Source organism: Xyrauchen texanus, chromosome 43 (assembly GCF_025860055.1).
Source record: "Xyrauchen texanus isolate HMW12.3.18 chromosome 43, RBS_HiC_50CHRs, whole genome shotgun sequence".
NCBI classification, from domain to species: Eukaryota; Metazoa; Chordata; class Actinopteri; order Cypriniformes; family Catostomidae; genus Xyrauchen; species Xyrauchen texanus.
In genome coordinates, this window is record NC_068318.1 from 28,393,642 (window position 1) to 28,410,302 (window position 16,661).

The 16,661-nt window shown below is 36.7% G+C and overlaps 1 protein-coding gene across 2 annotated transcripts in view; it reads right to left on the reverse strand.

Annotated features, from left to right (window-relative positions):
- Window positions 1-1,183: 1,183 nt before the first annotated feature.
- The window catches only part of edil3b (EGF-like repeats and discoidin I-like domains 3b), a 29,365-nt gene continuing 13,887 nt past the window's right edge, over window positions 1,184-16,661 (reverse strand). For both annotated transcript variants that reach the window (XM_052116219.1, XM_052116218.1), the window contains 6 exons: window positions 13,437-13,618; window positions 10,927-11,082; window positions 10,184-10,328; window positions 9,906-10,090; window positions 5,212-5,367; window positions 1,184-2,533 (listed from right to left, as the gene is read on the reverse strand). In XM_052116219.1, coding sequence (XP_051972179.1) covers window positions 2,384-2,533; window positions 5,212-5,367; window positions 9,906-10,090; window positions 10,184-10,328; window positions 10,927-11,082; window positions 13,437-13,618 — 974 coding nt within the window. In that variant the 3' untranslated portion in view covers window positions 1,184-2,383. The remainder of the gene's footprint in view (window positions 2,534-5,211; window positions 5,368-9,905; window positions 10,091-10,183; window positions 10,329-10,926; window positions 11,083-13,436; window positions 13,619-16,661) is intronic.

Below are 16,661 nucleotides of genomic sequence, written 5' to 3' on the forward strand. Positions count from 1 at the left end.
TTTTTTTTTTCTTATAACTGTTTTGCTTGTGTGCAAAAACTACTTAAAGAACTGCTTTGATTTGGCTTATGTGGCTCAGACAGTGATGGATTTATTTAGCTAGGACTCATCTCTTGAGAACTGGCCTCTTTAGACAACATTTACATACTCCGATTTACACTCAGATCAGTGTTTGATGATTGGCAGGTGTCCTCCACCAATCAGAATGTGCATATGACTTAATATACAGTGGCCATTTTTTTATAAGAATGACTAATTAATTTCCACATTCACTTTGCAAAACTCTCTTAATAGATTTGTATATTTCATTTGCAATTTGTTTTCTTTAGGTTCATTATATTAGACCCAAGCTGATGAGCCAAATCAGTGTCAAACATTTAAACAGAGGCAGTCTGTTTTTCATCCGCCTAGTGCATAATACTACTAAAATATTAACATCAAAATCCACTCTGTTATTTTGACTGCCTGATCATTTAGACTTTAGAAATATAAATGAAACACATACTGTATATCTCAACTGTTATGCTACAAACTGTACACTATCCATAGCAAAGTTACAACAAAGTTGATTGATAGTTTTTGTCAGATTTAGTTGTTTCTGTGTCCTCTGTCTGGAGCTCGGAGTGCTGCGATGTGCTGTCTTGGTGTTGACATTATCAGGAGATGCAGATGATTAGCTCATGCATTTTTCATGCATGTCAGCTCAGAGGAAGAGCTTCAGACTTCAGCTGTGAGGTAACTGCATTTAATCTCTTCAGGATTCATATGCATGTCAACCATCTGTATACAGTGGAATTCTCACATTCTGTGCGATCACATTGCTCATTTGAGAGATCTAGTTTTGTCGTTTCATGTTGCTAGTGTGGATGGGGTGTCAAAGTCTCTGCTGTTTATCACCATGTCAGTTCAGATTATGTTCACAGGTGAATGAAGACCATTTTGAAGTGTTAAAGTGGAAAAAAGTTCTTCCTTCTTAGTTTAACACGCTGACAGTTGATTTATATCTTTGCACATTTAGACATTCAGACATAGAGTGTGTGTGAGGTTGCATTTCCACCTCAATAAAAAGACCAATATACAGTACCTTTTTTTTATTTGCTGTAAAATACAGCTTCTGACGATAACTGGTTTTACATGGTTTCTAGCTGGTCTAGATGGAAGATCAGCCAGAACTACAAATCATAGAAAATAGGCTAAAATATTCAACAAACCAGCACAGTATGTTCCAGAAAAGCGCACTGACCACCTGAAGCGGATATGTTTCACAGTTGAATTTATTTGGTGTACGTGACCAAGTTTAGCAGAATATATGTCAAAACTAACTGCGATTCACAAAGCTGTAGCTTTCCATTTTTTTGTGAAAATGGATTTCGCTCTCAAGGTCAGGCTGTTAGTTACAGTTATTGAAGTGTGCAAAGTGAAAACATCAGCAAAAAAGCAATAGAAAGGCAGAGAAATGTCCTTATACAAATTCAGACTGCAATTACAGTTTCACAGTATCTTTATTTCTAAAGTGAACATTAAGAATTGAATAATACTACCCATAGAGAGCACATTATACTCAGTTACATAACCAATTGTCCAGTGAATACTGCAATGAGGAATTAGAAAGCGAGTACATATAAGCTTATTGTTTAAAAAAACAAGAAATAAATATTCCGATTTTGTTATTGGGTAAAGATATTGTTCAACGGGACCAAAATGTTCGACAGGACTTGATGTTATCCATCAGGAAATGATTTGCTTATTAAATTTGCCTCAATATGACTGTTGAAGAGGAGGGGTTGAAAAGTAAGAGGGCTTGATGACATCAGCGGAAATGGAAAGTCATTTCAGAGGCGGGCAAGTTTGTACATTTTAATTAAAAAAATTCTCTCTTTGGAATAATGTGCACCGATTAATCGTTCACAATAAGACCAAGAATGTGTAGGAGAGTATAGGTCCATTTTGATTACATTTTTACTGTTGTATCTATTGACATTTGATCTATCTGGAATAATCTAATCTATGTTGTGTTGCACAATTAATGTAATTCCTGCAAATGTATGTGCTATTCATTCAGTTCTTATTTCAATACATTATAAAATATGTACACAATATAGTTAATATACAGAAAGTCATAAAGTGATGAAAATCCTTAAATAATATACCCTGAACACTGTTCTAGCAGGCGATCACTGACCTGAGCATTTTTAATTGACTTACTTTAACTGATAATACTCAATTCTCAAATAAAAGTAGTTGTACGGCAACAGTAACGTTTGTAAATCATTGCGATTTGTAGCAATTTCCAGAATGAAAATTCCATCCAAAATCACAACAGACTCTAAAGATCACCAATAAAAATGTTTAAAGTTATTTTTACACAGTCTGTCCTAAGGTTTCACTGTTCCTCTGGACATCCCAGAAGCTCCGCCCTCATGGTGATACGTCCGTACCATGACCACGGAAGGATCCGGACATATCGGGCATAGATGGGCGGATCTATCACGTTCTTTCTGTGTGTTTCATTGTCAAAGTTTCCTTGGAAGATCTGTCAAGGATATAGAAGGACAGTGTACTATTAACAATGCAGTGATTAAATCAGCCTTTTCAGGATAGAGCAAGGTGAGACTAATGGCAATTATAATGTTTTTTATATTCTGCATTATAAATAAAAGACTACTACAAATCGACCTGCCATGTTTTTATATAAGACATATACATGTGTGCGTGTCTGTGGTGTGCGTGTGTTTGTGTGTGTGTGTGTGTGTGTGTGTGTGTGTGTGTGTGTGTGTGTGTGTGTGTGTGTGTGTGTGTGTGTGTGTGTGTATATATATATATATATATATATATTATACAGTGTATATAAGAGAAGTAATAAGACAATTTATAAGTGTCATCACTTATAAATAGTTTGTAATAAGATATTGAGGGCGTTACACTTGGCCCCTATTACAATGGCTCCCAGTGTCTCCTACTGTTATGTTCTGATGTTATTAAAAAGATTCAAATGTGGGTGGTAAATTAGGCCATAAAAAGCTGCATTTAAGCAGATGTTTGGCTTTCATGTGCTCTTAACCTTCAGTCTTTAAATAGCACTTGTTAAAGGACATCGTTCACAGATTGGTCCATTGAGAGAAATCTATTCTGTGAACGTCTCATATCAGCCCTGTCAGAATACATTACCAACCCAACACCACTAACAACCCCCAACCATGACTCTCATGACCTTACTGTGTGTGTTTATGGGACAAAGTCTGCATGTGTATGTGTGTTTAAAGTACAGATGCAGACATGTTCCGAATTACATACTATAACAATACTCATAGAACTTTGGTAGTATGTACTATATACACAGTACTACAGACAAGTATGCTAATTTTCAGTATGCATGGAATATCTGGAATACCTTCTACATTTGCCAAAATGTGCGGTATATGCAACCTGACCAAACTGTGTGAGATACAGTAAATAACCCCCTAGCAACAGGTCAGAACATCCTATAGACCATTTCAAGGATGTAAACAATAACAAAGGAATTAGAACACTACTGACATTGGAGCACTATCATAGTAGTATCATAGTTAACATCTTTGAGTAAAGAACATCAAACGTTTACCTGAAGTGACATATCCAGACGTGCTGTTGATACTGAGCAAGAGAGGCGATGAAATTGTATCGTAGTTAGACGATATTGGATCACTCCTTCAAAGAAGCTGTCTGCGAGATAGGGTTTCTTTTTCTTTCTTTTTTTTTGTCCTCCTAATTTGTCACAAGTCATTTTGGATAAAAGCATCTGCCAAATGACTAAATGTAATAGTAAATGACTTGCGCAGCTTCATTCATTATAATGGGAGCCATCTACATAGTCACATTTAGAGCTCTACCTCTCAAACTTACAATTAGTTGGCAAAAATGTCACCTGCCAGACATAAGATGTTAGTACTGCACATATTCAGTCATCTCGCTTCACTGCAGCAGTTTGTGCGTCCATTTGTATGTGCTTTTACGGCGTTCTAAATACTTTAATTTCCGTTATTTCTAGGCATCCAGGGAGGATTCAGCCATTGAAAAACATGGTCCACATTTTAATAATGACATTTTAGGAATGTCTATAGATAGGAAATGTTCATGGAACAAAGATGTCGCTTCCTTTAACCAACGAACAGTCCTTGAAATGGTCTATAGCAACTACCTAGCAACACCTTAGCGACCGACCTCATGGCAACAGGCTAAAAACACCTTAACATTCCAACGTCATGGCAGCGAGTTTTGCATGTGTCCAGAAAATGTAAAAATTCTGTTTGGCATTTGTCCTTTGAACGTCAAATAGAAATAACTCTATTTCTAAGAAATATGTCTCTCTTCTTAGGTCAATGTTTTCATGCTGGGGGTTGACTTCTTTAAAGAAAATCGTGCTGAGGAAAGCGGCCGTCTGCCCCCTCTGACCGGGAAGGTGATAACTTCAGCTGGAGGCTGTAGATTGTCATAAAAATGCTGAGAGGTTCATCTTTTTCCTTAGTTAATGCTGATCTCTTGTCCATCACTATGTCTGTGTGGGAGGCTCCAGAATATTCCAGCTCAAAGAATTCAGTCTTTCAGATTTTTATGGATGACATTTAAAAATTCCCATATGATGGTAAAGAAAAGTTCATAAAAACCTACATAATTATAACATTTATTTTATAAAATAATATTTAAATGTATTTGTAATAATGCAATTAATTAATTATTTATAATATTTAAATCATTGATACTTAGAGTTTCAACTATTTAATAATAAATATTTAATGATATTTTATTAATAGCCAGAAGTACACATGGTTAGTATAGGTAAGCAGTGTATTGTGTCTGATGCTGGTTACCCTCCAAGAATTTACCATGGAAACAACGATGTCAAATACCACAGTGCCATTGTTGCTACTGAAAAATCATATTAAATTAATATGTGGTCTCCTTCAAACAGCGTAAGGAGATTTCAGAATCTTTCTGACAGTATTTATTTATTTATTCATTTATTTGTGAAAGTGGCTAATACCATGTTCCAACATATTATAATAAACAAATTTCAGTTACAATGTTATTTTGACAGACATGCATGTATAGTTACTAGGATGCATTTTTGAAAGGATATGTTCACTGACATAATTAAATAACACATATATAACATATCAAATTCCTAATTTCCATTTAACACTCTTTTAATACATGTAAGAGCAGGATTCATACCTTATCCTTCTGTTGTTTCTCATCCTGGTATACGAGCCATCTCTCTCCATCATTACTGAATGCCAGTTTATAGGAACCAACAAACTGCACATGCCCGAAATCTTTAGCCCCTTGGGTGATAATTCCTGTGATTTTGGTGGGAACCCGCAAATCCACCTGGTGATAATGAGAGAGAGAGATAGAGAGAGAGAGAGTTCCAACATTCTGTGTGATGTACAGCACACTTTATTCAGAATATTCACTGTTCATTTATATATGTGCACGTTTCAATTAAAATAACGTAGTTATAATTGCAACGAGAGACAAGCAGATATGAAGAGTCAAGCTATCGTAAAAACTAACTTTTACAAGCATTAAAGGGATAGTTCACCCATAAATGAAAGTTCTGTCATCATTTACTCTCCCTCATGTTGTTCCAACCCGTATGACTTTCTTTCTTCCAAGGAGCACAAAAAGAAGATGACAAGCAGTATAGTCTCAGTCACCATTCACTTTCATTGCATATCATTTTCCAGACAATGAAATCAACTTGAGACTACTTGTCGTCTTTTCTGTCCCACGGAAGACCATAACGGTCCAGCATATTGAGCATATGTGTAAAATGATGTAAATGTAGTCGAGAATCGAAGTTATTTGTTAGATTTAAAAGGTACTTCTATAGCATCAGGTAAATCCTTTTTGGTTTTAATTGGATCCTATATTTTTAAGAGTGTTTTGCTGTTTCGAGCCAAAGGCAAGCCAAGTGTAATTTTTAAGTAGGTTATTACTCAGCAAACAACTCTAAAGGTGTCTGATGGCTAAACACATTTTGCATCTGCTTTTGGTGGTACTTTATCTGTTTAATGCAGCTTGAATTTACAGTGCACGTCACGTGATGGTTGCCGTCAAATTAAATCACAGCTCTCTTCACCGCGGAGGTTCTTCTTAGAGAACTGAACTTAATTAGGGCCACTGACACCGCAGGAAACACTTCATTCCACTGAATTTTGTTAGATTATTATTTTAGTGCTGTTACAGTATTTCCAAACACATTTAATTAACTGCAAGTGAATAATTATGCCCATTTATTCCCTGATAGAATGTGTCAAATCAATTTTTCTTGATTATTAACTGACTTTTCTCAAGTAAGTTAAATACTGACAAACTCTATCAAACATTTTTTTATTTTGTCATACATAACTTCAGATTTATAGAAAGTAAAAGATAACTTAAATTTCAGTTGATTAAAATTAATTACATAAAAATTTTAAATTATTATAATATAATAGTTATTAAATGATTAAATATTTAGTAAATTAGAACCTTCTGAGAAATTAAGTTCTATCGGGAAGACATGCAGGCTTGAGTGAAGTTTGATAGATGTAAAATGGGAGGTGATGTCTCTCTCTTTGGCGTAGGCCCTGTCCAGCAGTCCGAGGGAGTTGTACCTGGAACCGTCATGTCCTGCCGGAGATGGGAGGTAGGGGCGAGGAGCCTACCCCCCTGCGGGACAGGGCTCAGCTGGTGGTGGTGGGGAGGTGGAGGTTGCAGTGTTAGCACACCGAAACAGCAATGTGATAGATTGTGAGCGGACTTATAAAGCATTGGCTTACGTGTGATTGGCTAGGAATTACCCAGCTAATGATGTGATGATGTACACCTGCTGGTCTTCCCGCTAGAACTACGCTCCGCTTCCATTTCTTCCATCATTGTCAATAAAATAAAAGATAATTTATTAAATATATTAAAATATATATACATTACAAATGTAATTTTTCTAGTACCATAGAGACACAGTTTTTGAGAAAATAAACCTAAAAATTAAAGAGATCCCAGATGCGTATCACTTTCAATCTTCTGCAGAAAACAAATATTTTTTAAAGAATATTTCAGCTCTTTAGGTCAATAGAATGCAAGTGAATGGGTGCCAAAAATGTTAAGCTCCAAACTGCACATAAAGGCAGCATGAAAGTAATCAATCTTTAGAAGTGATATGATAGGTGTGGATGAGAACAAGATTAATATTTAAATAGGTTTTTACTGCCCAGTAGGTGGCGATATGCACGAAGAATGCCAACCACCAAAAACAAAAGAAGAAGAATGTAAAAGGAAAAATAAAAGTGGAGAGTGATATTAAAAAAGGACATAAATATTGAATTGTATTTCACCTACACCTATCATATCGCTTCAGAACGCTTCAAAACCACGGGAGTTTTATGGATTACTTTTATGCTTTGTTTATGTGCATTTTGGAGCTTTAGAATTGGCACCCATTCACTTGCATTGTATGGACCTACGGAGCTGAAATATTCTTCTAAAAATGTCCATTTGTGTTCAGCAGAAGAAAGAAAGTCATATACATGGGATAACTTGAGGGTGAGTAAATGATGAGAGAATGTTCATGTTAGGGTGAACTATTTCTTTAAGATGGGACAGGAGAAAGTATTTTAACAACAAAAAGTGGCATACTGTACTTCATCTTTTATATCATCTAATATGTCTGTAAATGCATAATACAGGTTGTGTGTATGATAACATGTTAATACATAATTCATTCTTAAAATGAAATACAGTATACTTGTAAAACTTCACTAGTAGTATGGATTTCTTAGAATTGAATTCTGTTTTAACCCTATTTCTTTAAAAGCAAATTCAAATTCGGCATCCTACTTTCTACCTCAGGAATTCAATTGGAATGTAATAAGCATTCTCAGCTAACCTTCTGAATGGGGCAAAACCCTGCAGTCTTTACAGCCATCTCTCTCTCTCTCTCTTTCTGTCTCCTCACGCTATGGTATTGTTCTTTAATGAGGACTCATGCTCTGCTTCTCAACCCGTACAGAAATGAGAGGCATTCATAGCCATTCTGCAATCTCAGAGGAGGATTTGATCAGCTGGACTTGGCTCTGCAAGCATGCAGGTGTAATATAATTTATGCATTACCCTGTTCTCTCTGATCCAATTTCCCCATCTCAGTTCAATGGCGACAGACTCCTTAACAGCATAACAGGCCTCAGTTCGGATTTACAGTCTATTACAATGGCCAGACAAACATGGACTTGAGCAAGTGTGTTACCAGTTTAGCCTCATTAATGATGTTTGTGACATTGAAGTGGAGGCTGACCTCATATTGACTTGTGGGGGAGTCTACATGAAGGATTATAAGTGATGTGAAAGATTATCCTTCAGTCTATTGATTGCATGAGCACAAATGCGTTCTATGTGTCATGGAATGTCAAGGCTGAAATCATGATGTACCCAACAAGGTTCACTTGTTCAGTGTCATGCCAAATCCTTCCCCCCACCAGGCCAGGCTACAGCTCTAAGATGTAAGGTGGGCCATATGATCTTCTGGGTGGGCCGAACAGATCGGGCGGGTGGGTGTAGGAGTAGTTCTCAAGGTGGGACATGTTCAGGATTGGGTGGACCAGGCCAGGCCTCAATTACTTGTTTTTGAAATGTATATTTAAATTGTGCACGGTAGATCTTACTGTAATAGCATTATGATAAAGTTGATCTCATGCCACAGAAGTGTGAGCACCCCTGATGTACACTAAATTGATGAACTTATTTTGCACAGTATTTACTCAAAAGTTATTAAAAAACATTTTAAAAGAGACAATGTGCACTATAAATTGACAAGGCTGTTGGTAGATTCTGGAACTGACAGAATGGTATATAACTAATTGTGTTAAGGACTGTCGATTTAATTGGTTAGTTTGATTAATTAAATTATTAAAAAAATAAAACATAAAATAATGTCCCTGGACTGTAATAAGGAGTTTTCCTTCCATCGTACCAATTCAAGCTCGAAATACCACCTGTTTTCAGCAGGGGGCAGTAAGCAAAACCCCAACTGTATAGGCAACACGCAGCTGTACAGACAAAAAAACCACACTCAGGCTTGCTTGACACTAGCAACAACACAAAACGAGAATGTGTTAAACACAGGTGGACATATGGCAATTCTGAATGCAGAGATCTCGAGACATGTTTTTCTAAGGTTCAAACTACACTACCATTCAAAAATGTAGGGTCACTTATTCTTTATTTTATTTATTTTTTTCCACATTTTAGAATAATAGTAAAGTACTCACAACTATGGAATAACAGACATGGAAATATGGGAATTATGTTGTGAAGAAAAAGCCAAAATAAATCAAAACTCTGTTGTATTTTAGCATCTTCAAAGTAATTTTGCAGACATGAACTCTTGACATTTTCTCATCCAACTTCTTGAGGTATCACATAATATATCATTATATATTCAATAAATGTAATTTGGTCTTTCTCAGCAAAAATGTACATAAAAGCGATTAATTGAGATTAATTTAATTAATTAATCTGCATATCATTTAATTAATTAGATACATTTTTTCTATTGATTGACAGGCAATACAATTTCACTACCTATTTTCTAAAATGGTAAATAATGTATACTGTCTGTTATGATACTTTTAGGCACCAAAACAGAATCATACATTTATAGATAATGAAATATCCAGAAAAAACTATATTAAATATATTATATTATACTACCTTTTCAACATTTATGTTTTATTCAATTATGACTGTACTGACCTGAACTACAGCATGAACACGTTTTGAACAGCTGACCCTTTATATGTTTCCAAGGGGGGTTGGGTTTCACATGACGTCAACGCATAAACAAAGGTGGTCCCACCGCATCATATTTACTTTCATGTCTGTCTCACCTGCAGCCATTGGGATTGGTCATTGTGGGCTGATGTCCATGCGTTGACCTTGCCCTGTTTGTCCAGTCTGGCCTTGGAAGGTTCCCAGGTGAACATGTCTATGTTCAGGGTATGAAACACACTGGAGGAGGAGATCTGATAGTCCTGAATGCGTCCCGTCTTCATCCCCATTGGCTCTGAGCATCCTTACAAAGAAATCCAAGAAATATGGACATTATTCTCACTTCAGAGAAGTGTGAGAGAAGAATTTGAAGTACTCTGCAATGAATCGAGCATACCTGTAATCTCACAGCCCAGGAGCTCCATACGCAGAGTACAGTGTTTCCTGCATACTTGAGGGTAAATCCGAATGTACTGTGCTTCAATTGGGGGACTGAAAGAGTTGGCCGAGGGGGCGTTGTTATCGGCATTTCCAGTGAATATCTATATATATATATAGATATATATATATATATATAAAAACAAAGAATTAAAAAAATTATTCTGATTGGTCAGTTGTGGAATTCTGCAGTCAGTTTTGTATAATGACTGCAGAAATACAGTCAGCTGATTATTGTTGCAAAATAAACCCCTTTAAATTAATAGAAGACCCAAAGGCCTTACGTTGTGGTCCCGATCACCCTTTCTGGCTTTATTATGTATTACTGTACATTATCCTTAACTAAAATATAATAGCACTAAACTTTAATTTGGAATAATGCTAACATTTGTCTAAGATTGTGGACACATAGTATATGTACAAGATATATCTACTTGCTCAAACCCTTTCACCCACCCTTATGCTCATATAATGAAAGCAGAACTTTGATATAGATGGTCGAGACATTCCAGAAATGATGATACAGTTCTTGAAGAAATAGTTCTTGTCCACAGATATATAAAATAACAAGAGTTTGACTGATAAAAAGAAAAACTCGAAAGAGGTGCAAGTAGGCAGGAGAAGCACTTAAGGGGACAGTTTTTTAATTTAAAAATATCTCCCACTGGCTCTTTCATCTCAACTGATGTCGCCACGTCTTACCATGTCCTCATCCATGTCCTTGACTTTAAACATGCTCCAGGCCTTCCCGTCGTCACTGTATGCCACTTTATATGATTTCACGTACTCTGGACTCCCGATTCGCTTTGCACCCTGTGTTATCAGTCCGGTCACCCTCATCCTCCGCTGAAGATTTATCTGTGAGGGGACAGCACAAAATCGATGGTTCAGACCTCATGATGAATGAGTGAAGCCCTGTGGGGATTTGAGTTATAATTTGTCCATCTCAGGATTTGCTGTGGTGGAGGCAATGATGGCCATGTGTTGGAGAGCCACTTTGTGGAAATTATAAAGCATCTGTGTTTCTCAACTGGTGCAAAAATTGCTCACAGGTCTGTTCTGACAGCAAAAAAAAAATGAAAAAAATTACATTTTAAGATTGCTTTTCAAACTGTTGCTGTTAATGCATAAAAATTATATAATTTGGGATGCACTTTCCCTACCATGTGGCAGCATTTTGTATGGCCGTGAAAGAAACGATGCTCAAAACGTCTACCAGTTAAGACATTTATACATACTAGAATGACGTCAAAGTGGATGGGAGGGGTTGAAAAAATGAGGACTTGTTGACGTCAGCCAGTATTATACGATGACAAAGGCTGTATCTCGAATCAAACTCTATATTATGGCACAAATTATTGCCACTTGCTAGCCAGATTGGACAGGTTGCTTGACAGACCCTCATCCTCGAAAACCACGAACAACTACACAAGCTGTGTCAAATCAAATATGACCTCGACTACATTAAATGTATAAATATATTAAAAGCCATACAGAGTTTGCTTGCAGTGACGATAGCCATACAGAATTTGTAGTATTGGCTGCAGACAAAATCCATATTTAAGGGACATTTAGAAAACCAAACTGTCCTTTGTCCTATTATTCAGTCTATATGTTAGTCATGTTAGAAAATCTTGCATATTGTTGGGTTCTATGCCATTCATGGTAATATACCGATATGTCAGATAATAATTGTTGTTAACTTTTATATGATAAACAATTCTGGTGCTGTGTTGTGTCACCACTTGGGTTACCACTGTCCAGTGTAAAATCTAGGTCCTGAAGCAATACCAGTTAAGGAATGAGAGCTTTTAAGGGCAATGTAAACAGGTAACACGGTGTTTTGGGAACAAGTTGGGATCTTATTCTAAGACATCCTTGGCATCAAAATCCACTTAATGGGCTCAAAAATTAAATTAGGCACAAGCAAGATGCCCAGTAGAACAGCAGGAATGCTTGTGTTGTGTGGGCATGGCTGGTGGCAGTGTGCAGTTAGCACTTAAGTCATTATGGTGGCTGTGAACAGATTTGTACTCCCACACTGTTCTTTCTGTTTGTCCTAATGAAATCTTAGCTAGACGTGCCTTTAGCAGCTCTGAGACCCTACAATCTTTGATGCAATTTACCTTCAAACATAAACCAATTACTGAGGGGCATTCGATGATTTAAAAGCTGTTATTGTGTTGAATGCTTGGCAAATACCTTTGAGGTTATCTTTTTTCTTATTAATTTTTAGGTAACTGAGGTTGAGAAAAGATCCCAAGGAACAAGAAACAATGCTGATAACTGCAGGTACATTGTGTATTGTTTCTACATTTTACTTCAATAAATATTTTACTTCAGTCTTCTGACATAGTTATGGCTACGTTCAGTCAGTGTTTGAGATTGACAACCGTATTTACTTACAGGTGTGAGTCTTGAAATGTCCCGTTCATACAACAGTGTACAGTAGCAGTTTGAATACTCTTTGTATGAATGAACAACCGAAGTCAGAACCGTATTCTAACAGCTGTAACCATAGTGACAGTGACTAAACAAATGGCGACATCCATAACACCGGCATGTCTTATCACAATTGCCGCCACGTTATTACATAAATGAGTCCAATCGAGGTGCGAGTTCATACATTAGATCATAATTAAAAGACAGTGGCTTTGTATGCTACGTGCATTGCAGCATTTGTGTTGTGCGGCTTGCGCCCTATGAGCAGCTGGTGGAAGACAGTGGCTGTGAGACGTGAAAATTTGTGGGTGTCAGTTACGTTATAGAATGTGGTTGTCACTATCGTAAATAACCGAACCGTGTATGAACGTAACTGTATTAAGCACTCAAAACAGGCTTGACAACCATATTCTGCTGCTGTATGAATGTGGCTGAAGAGTTTTTAATGAGGAAAAATATTTGGCGGAAGTAGGGTGGGCAATATACTGTAAGCAAAACATTTTTAAATCCTTGTCAATAATGATTTATGTCATGCTACACAAATGTTTGGGATGTGGCTGTGGCCTTGTTGACTTCAGCTGAAAAAGGAAAGTCGTTTCACAGGCAGAACAAGTTATTACAAACTTTTTTTCCCTTTGGAATAACTTGCACTGATGAACTATACACAATAAGACTTGAAATGTGCATTACGAAAGAAAATAACTTTCATTTCATGTTGACTTTAAATCAAAAAATGTAAAGCTAATAAAGTCAAAATGTGGTTTGAATACCTGAATCCAAGGATATCGATCACGCTCGGATGCGCTCCAGGCATTGACGAGACCCTTCTTATTGAGCCGTGCGAAGTGCGGAAACCACTTCTGCAGTCCAAACAGAGCTCGATGTGTGGAGGAAGCTGTTATCTGCTGGTTTGAAATTATACCCCCTTCCATCCCTAAAGGTCCAGAACATTCTGAGAGAACAAACAGAGATACAAAGAGAAATCTCAGAGAGTACAAATGAAAAATCACAAATGAGATCTCCTTAATATTTCAAAGGTTTCTCCTCAACTGCAACAAGAGAGCGCTAATAGAGACTTTTGCTTCTCAGCTGTTGGATGGTCTTTCTAAGAAAGACACCAGTATCTCACATGTATCTTTAGAGTTTCAGAAGAGATCTCAACCATGTCTAAAACTGTGCTTAGATTTGCCAAGATACCAAGCCTGCAATCGAAAGTCAGAGCTTTCAATATGAAGTCAAACTCAAAATGTATGCATCAACAATCGTCTCATTGGGGTCTATTTTATTTCTCCTTAAAGGAAAAATCATCTGAGACCAAGTTGACTTAAATCAGACAAAATTGAGAACTCCTGAATCATCCTGAGCTATGTAAACAGCAACCTCTGCACAATGATGTTAATAATGGAAGAGTTGGCATATTCTTTCAAATAAATACCACAAACACAGCCCTCTTCGGTCTCAAGGGGTAATATGATGAAATTAATCTTGCTCTCACGGGTCGCAACAACAGATACTACATCATCCTCCAAAATGTCGTTTGTCACCATTTTGTCCTCAAAAACATCTGGCAGGTCTGAACTTTTGGGCGCCACGTCCTTGATTTCATCTATGGATATTGTGTCTTTGCTCTCACACACAGAGATGCTGTCTTCACTCTCAGACTCTAAGACATCATCCCTGATGTCAACGCTGTCATCAGTTCGTCCACCAGCAGAGATGGCGCCTGCTCGCTGGTTCTCCAGGGAGAACATTAGAGGGGTACTCAAACCATCTCCACCAATCGATCGATCAGAATGGGGAGACTCGAAAAGGAGCCGCAAGCTGCTCAAACTAGCCCGTAGGGAGCTCCTGTTGCTTTGTTTGGACAGCATGATCGCAAAGCAAACCTTACCGTGGGGTGTAACTTTATATATGCTCCTCCGAGAGCCGTGTAACTGAGAGAGCGTGACTATAATCTTCAACTAATTCAATTGTATGTTCATAGATGTGTTAAGGCTTAAGCTACAGTTGGGAACTTTTTTTGAGTCAGCACAAAAAATTTAACAGTAAACAAGTCGTGGTTATTTTAGTCTTCATCTCTCTTGAGTTCAAAACATACCATGAGTTATGAGGGATCTTGTGGCACATTGGGGCCAGACTGTCATAATAAATGTGTTTTATGGACAAAAATACACAAAATAGAATCTGTTTTCCACTAGAACTTATGACAGAAGGATTTTGTGAACTATGCAGTAACATATTCAGTCAATGTAATTTTATCTGGGTAGATGAAATATTTGAATCACACAGCAGAACTGAATAAATATGGAGGTACTGCCATTCCACATAAACATTACAAATTTAAAGGACTGTTCTGGGTTCAAAAGAACTTAGGCTCAATTGACAGATTTGTGGAATCACGTTGAAGACCAGAAAAATTATTTCAACCTGCCACATGTTTATTAAAAAAATATATATATATATTTCAGAGTAAGGCACTTTAAATGGAGGTGAATGGTGCCAGTCCATAAACATTTAAATACACACTGTTTTAGTGTATTTCATTGTTTATGGACTGGCCCCATTCACTTCCATTGTCAGTGCCTTACTGTTCAGATAGTGATAAGTCTAAATATATTATTTTTGTGGCAATCAACATTATGCAACAAATATTGTCGATTGGGCATAACTTGTATTGACCCCGGAACATTTTTACTTGATGTAAAGTTGATATAAAAAGTTGCTATAAAATTAAAACACAATTGACCCTCCGCTCCGCCCCTTTAGTTACGGTCACTCGCACTGACGAGCTCTGCAGAACTCCCCATTGGAATGAATGGGAGATTGCCTTGGAGGACGCGATTTTTGACAAAATATTCTTATAAACGGAATGGATAATATTTTTACGTGGGTTGGTATGAAGATTGACATTGTATTGCATTTTTATCTGAAGGTTTCTGTAGAAGTAGTTAAATTACACAGTAATTTGATAAAACACTGTGAATCAGAATCAAGGACAACGATTATTACAGTCACTTGAAAGGAGAAAAACTTAATTTAATAGCGATTACACATCAAATAACATTAATGTTAGTGACAGAGCTGTTTATAACATCTCATAATGCACTAATTTTGATGCTTTGAGCTGTTTATTTACTATCACTTTTACTATGACTTGAATCAATACATAGAGATTATTTAGCAGAGATGGGCCACTTCAATTTAAATTGGAACGCTCAACCACCTTTTAGATACAGACATCACCTGTCAATCAACTTTAAAATGTGCACGTGCATTAGCTATACAAGCTGGGAAATTTTGTTTTTTGTGTGTGTAATATGAGTTAAAGTATCACAATTAATGATTCCAGTATTGTCCGATTTTACTGCTGATTTGAATGTTCTTTGATCTTAACCCTCTGGAGTCTGAGGTTGTTTTGGGCCCTGGAGAAGTTTGGACATGCCTTGACATTTGTGCTTTTTTCAGTTGCTTCAAAACATATTAATGGCTAAAGTATGATAACACTGTATTCAGCACAAACTGGGCTACAATAATATGTGAGCAACATTTGTGTACATGGTTGTATTTTTGAGAAAATAACATTTATGCATGGTTTTTTTAAAAACAAAATGTTTAAGTCATTGAAATAAGGCCATATAACACATACTAAACGTTTGTCCACAAGCCTTTTGAGAACTGGATCTTGTAGCCTAGAGTTTTTGCTAAAAAACTATGTGAAAACCATCCTGATCACTCATTCATACAAAACAATATAGTAATTGAACTTCTGTAAGACACTTTTAGTGTTAGAAAGGTCATATGCGTGGAGGCGTGAACTATCATGAATATTGATTGTAATTCACACCTGAGGAGACAAAAGACCCCTCCCCTGGGCCTATCAATGAGGAATGTGACAGAAAGAGAATGAATTTGAGGAGACTTAATTATCAAAATAAAGTTTTAAGTTAAAAGATTTAATCTGACTATTCATTTTCTTTACATAAAGACTTTACTTA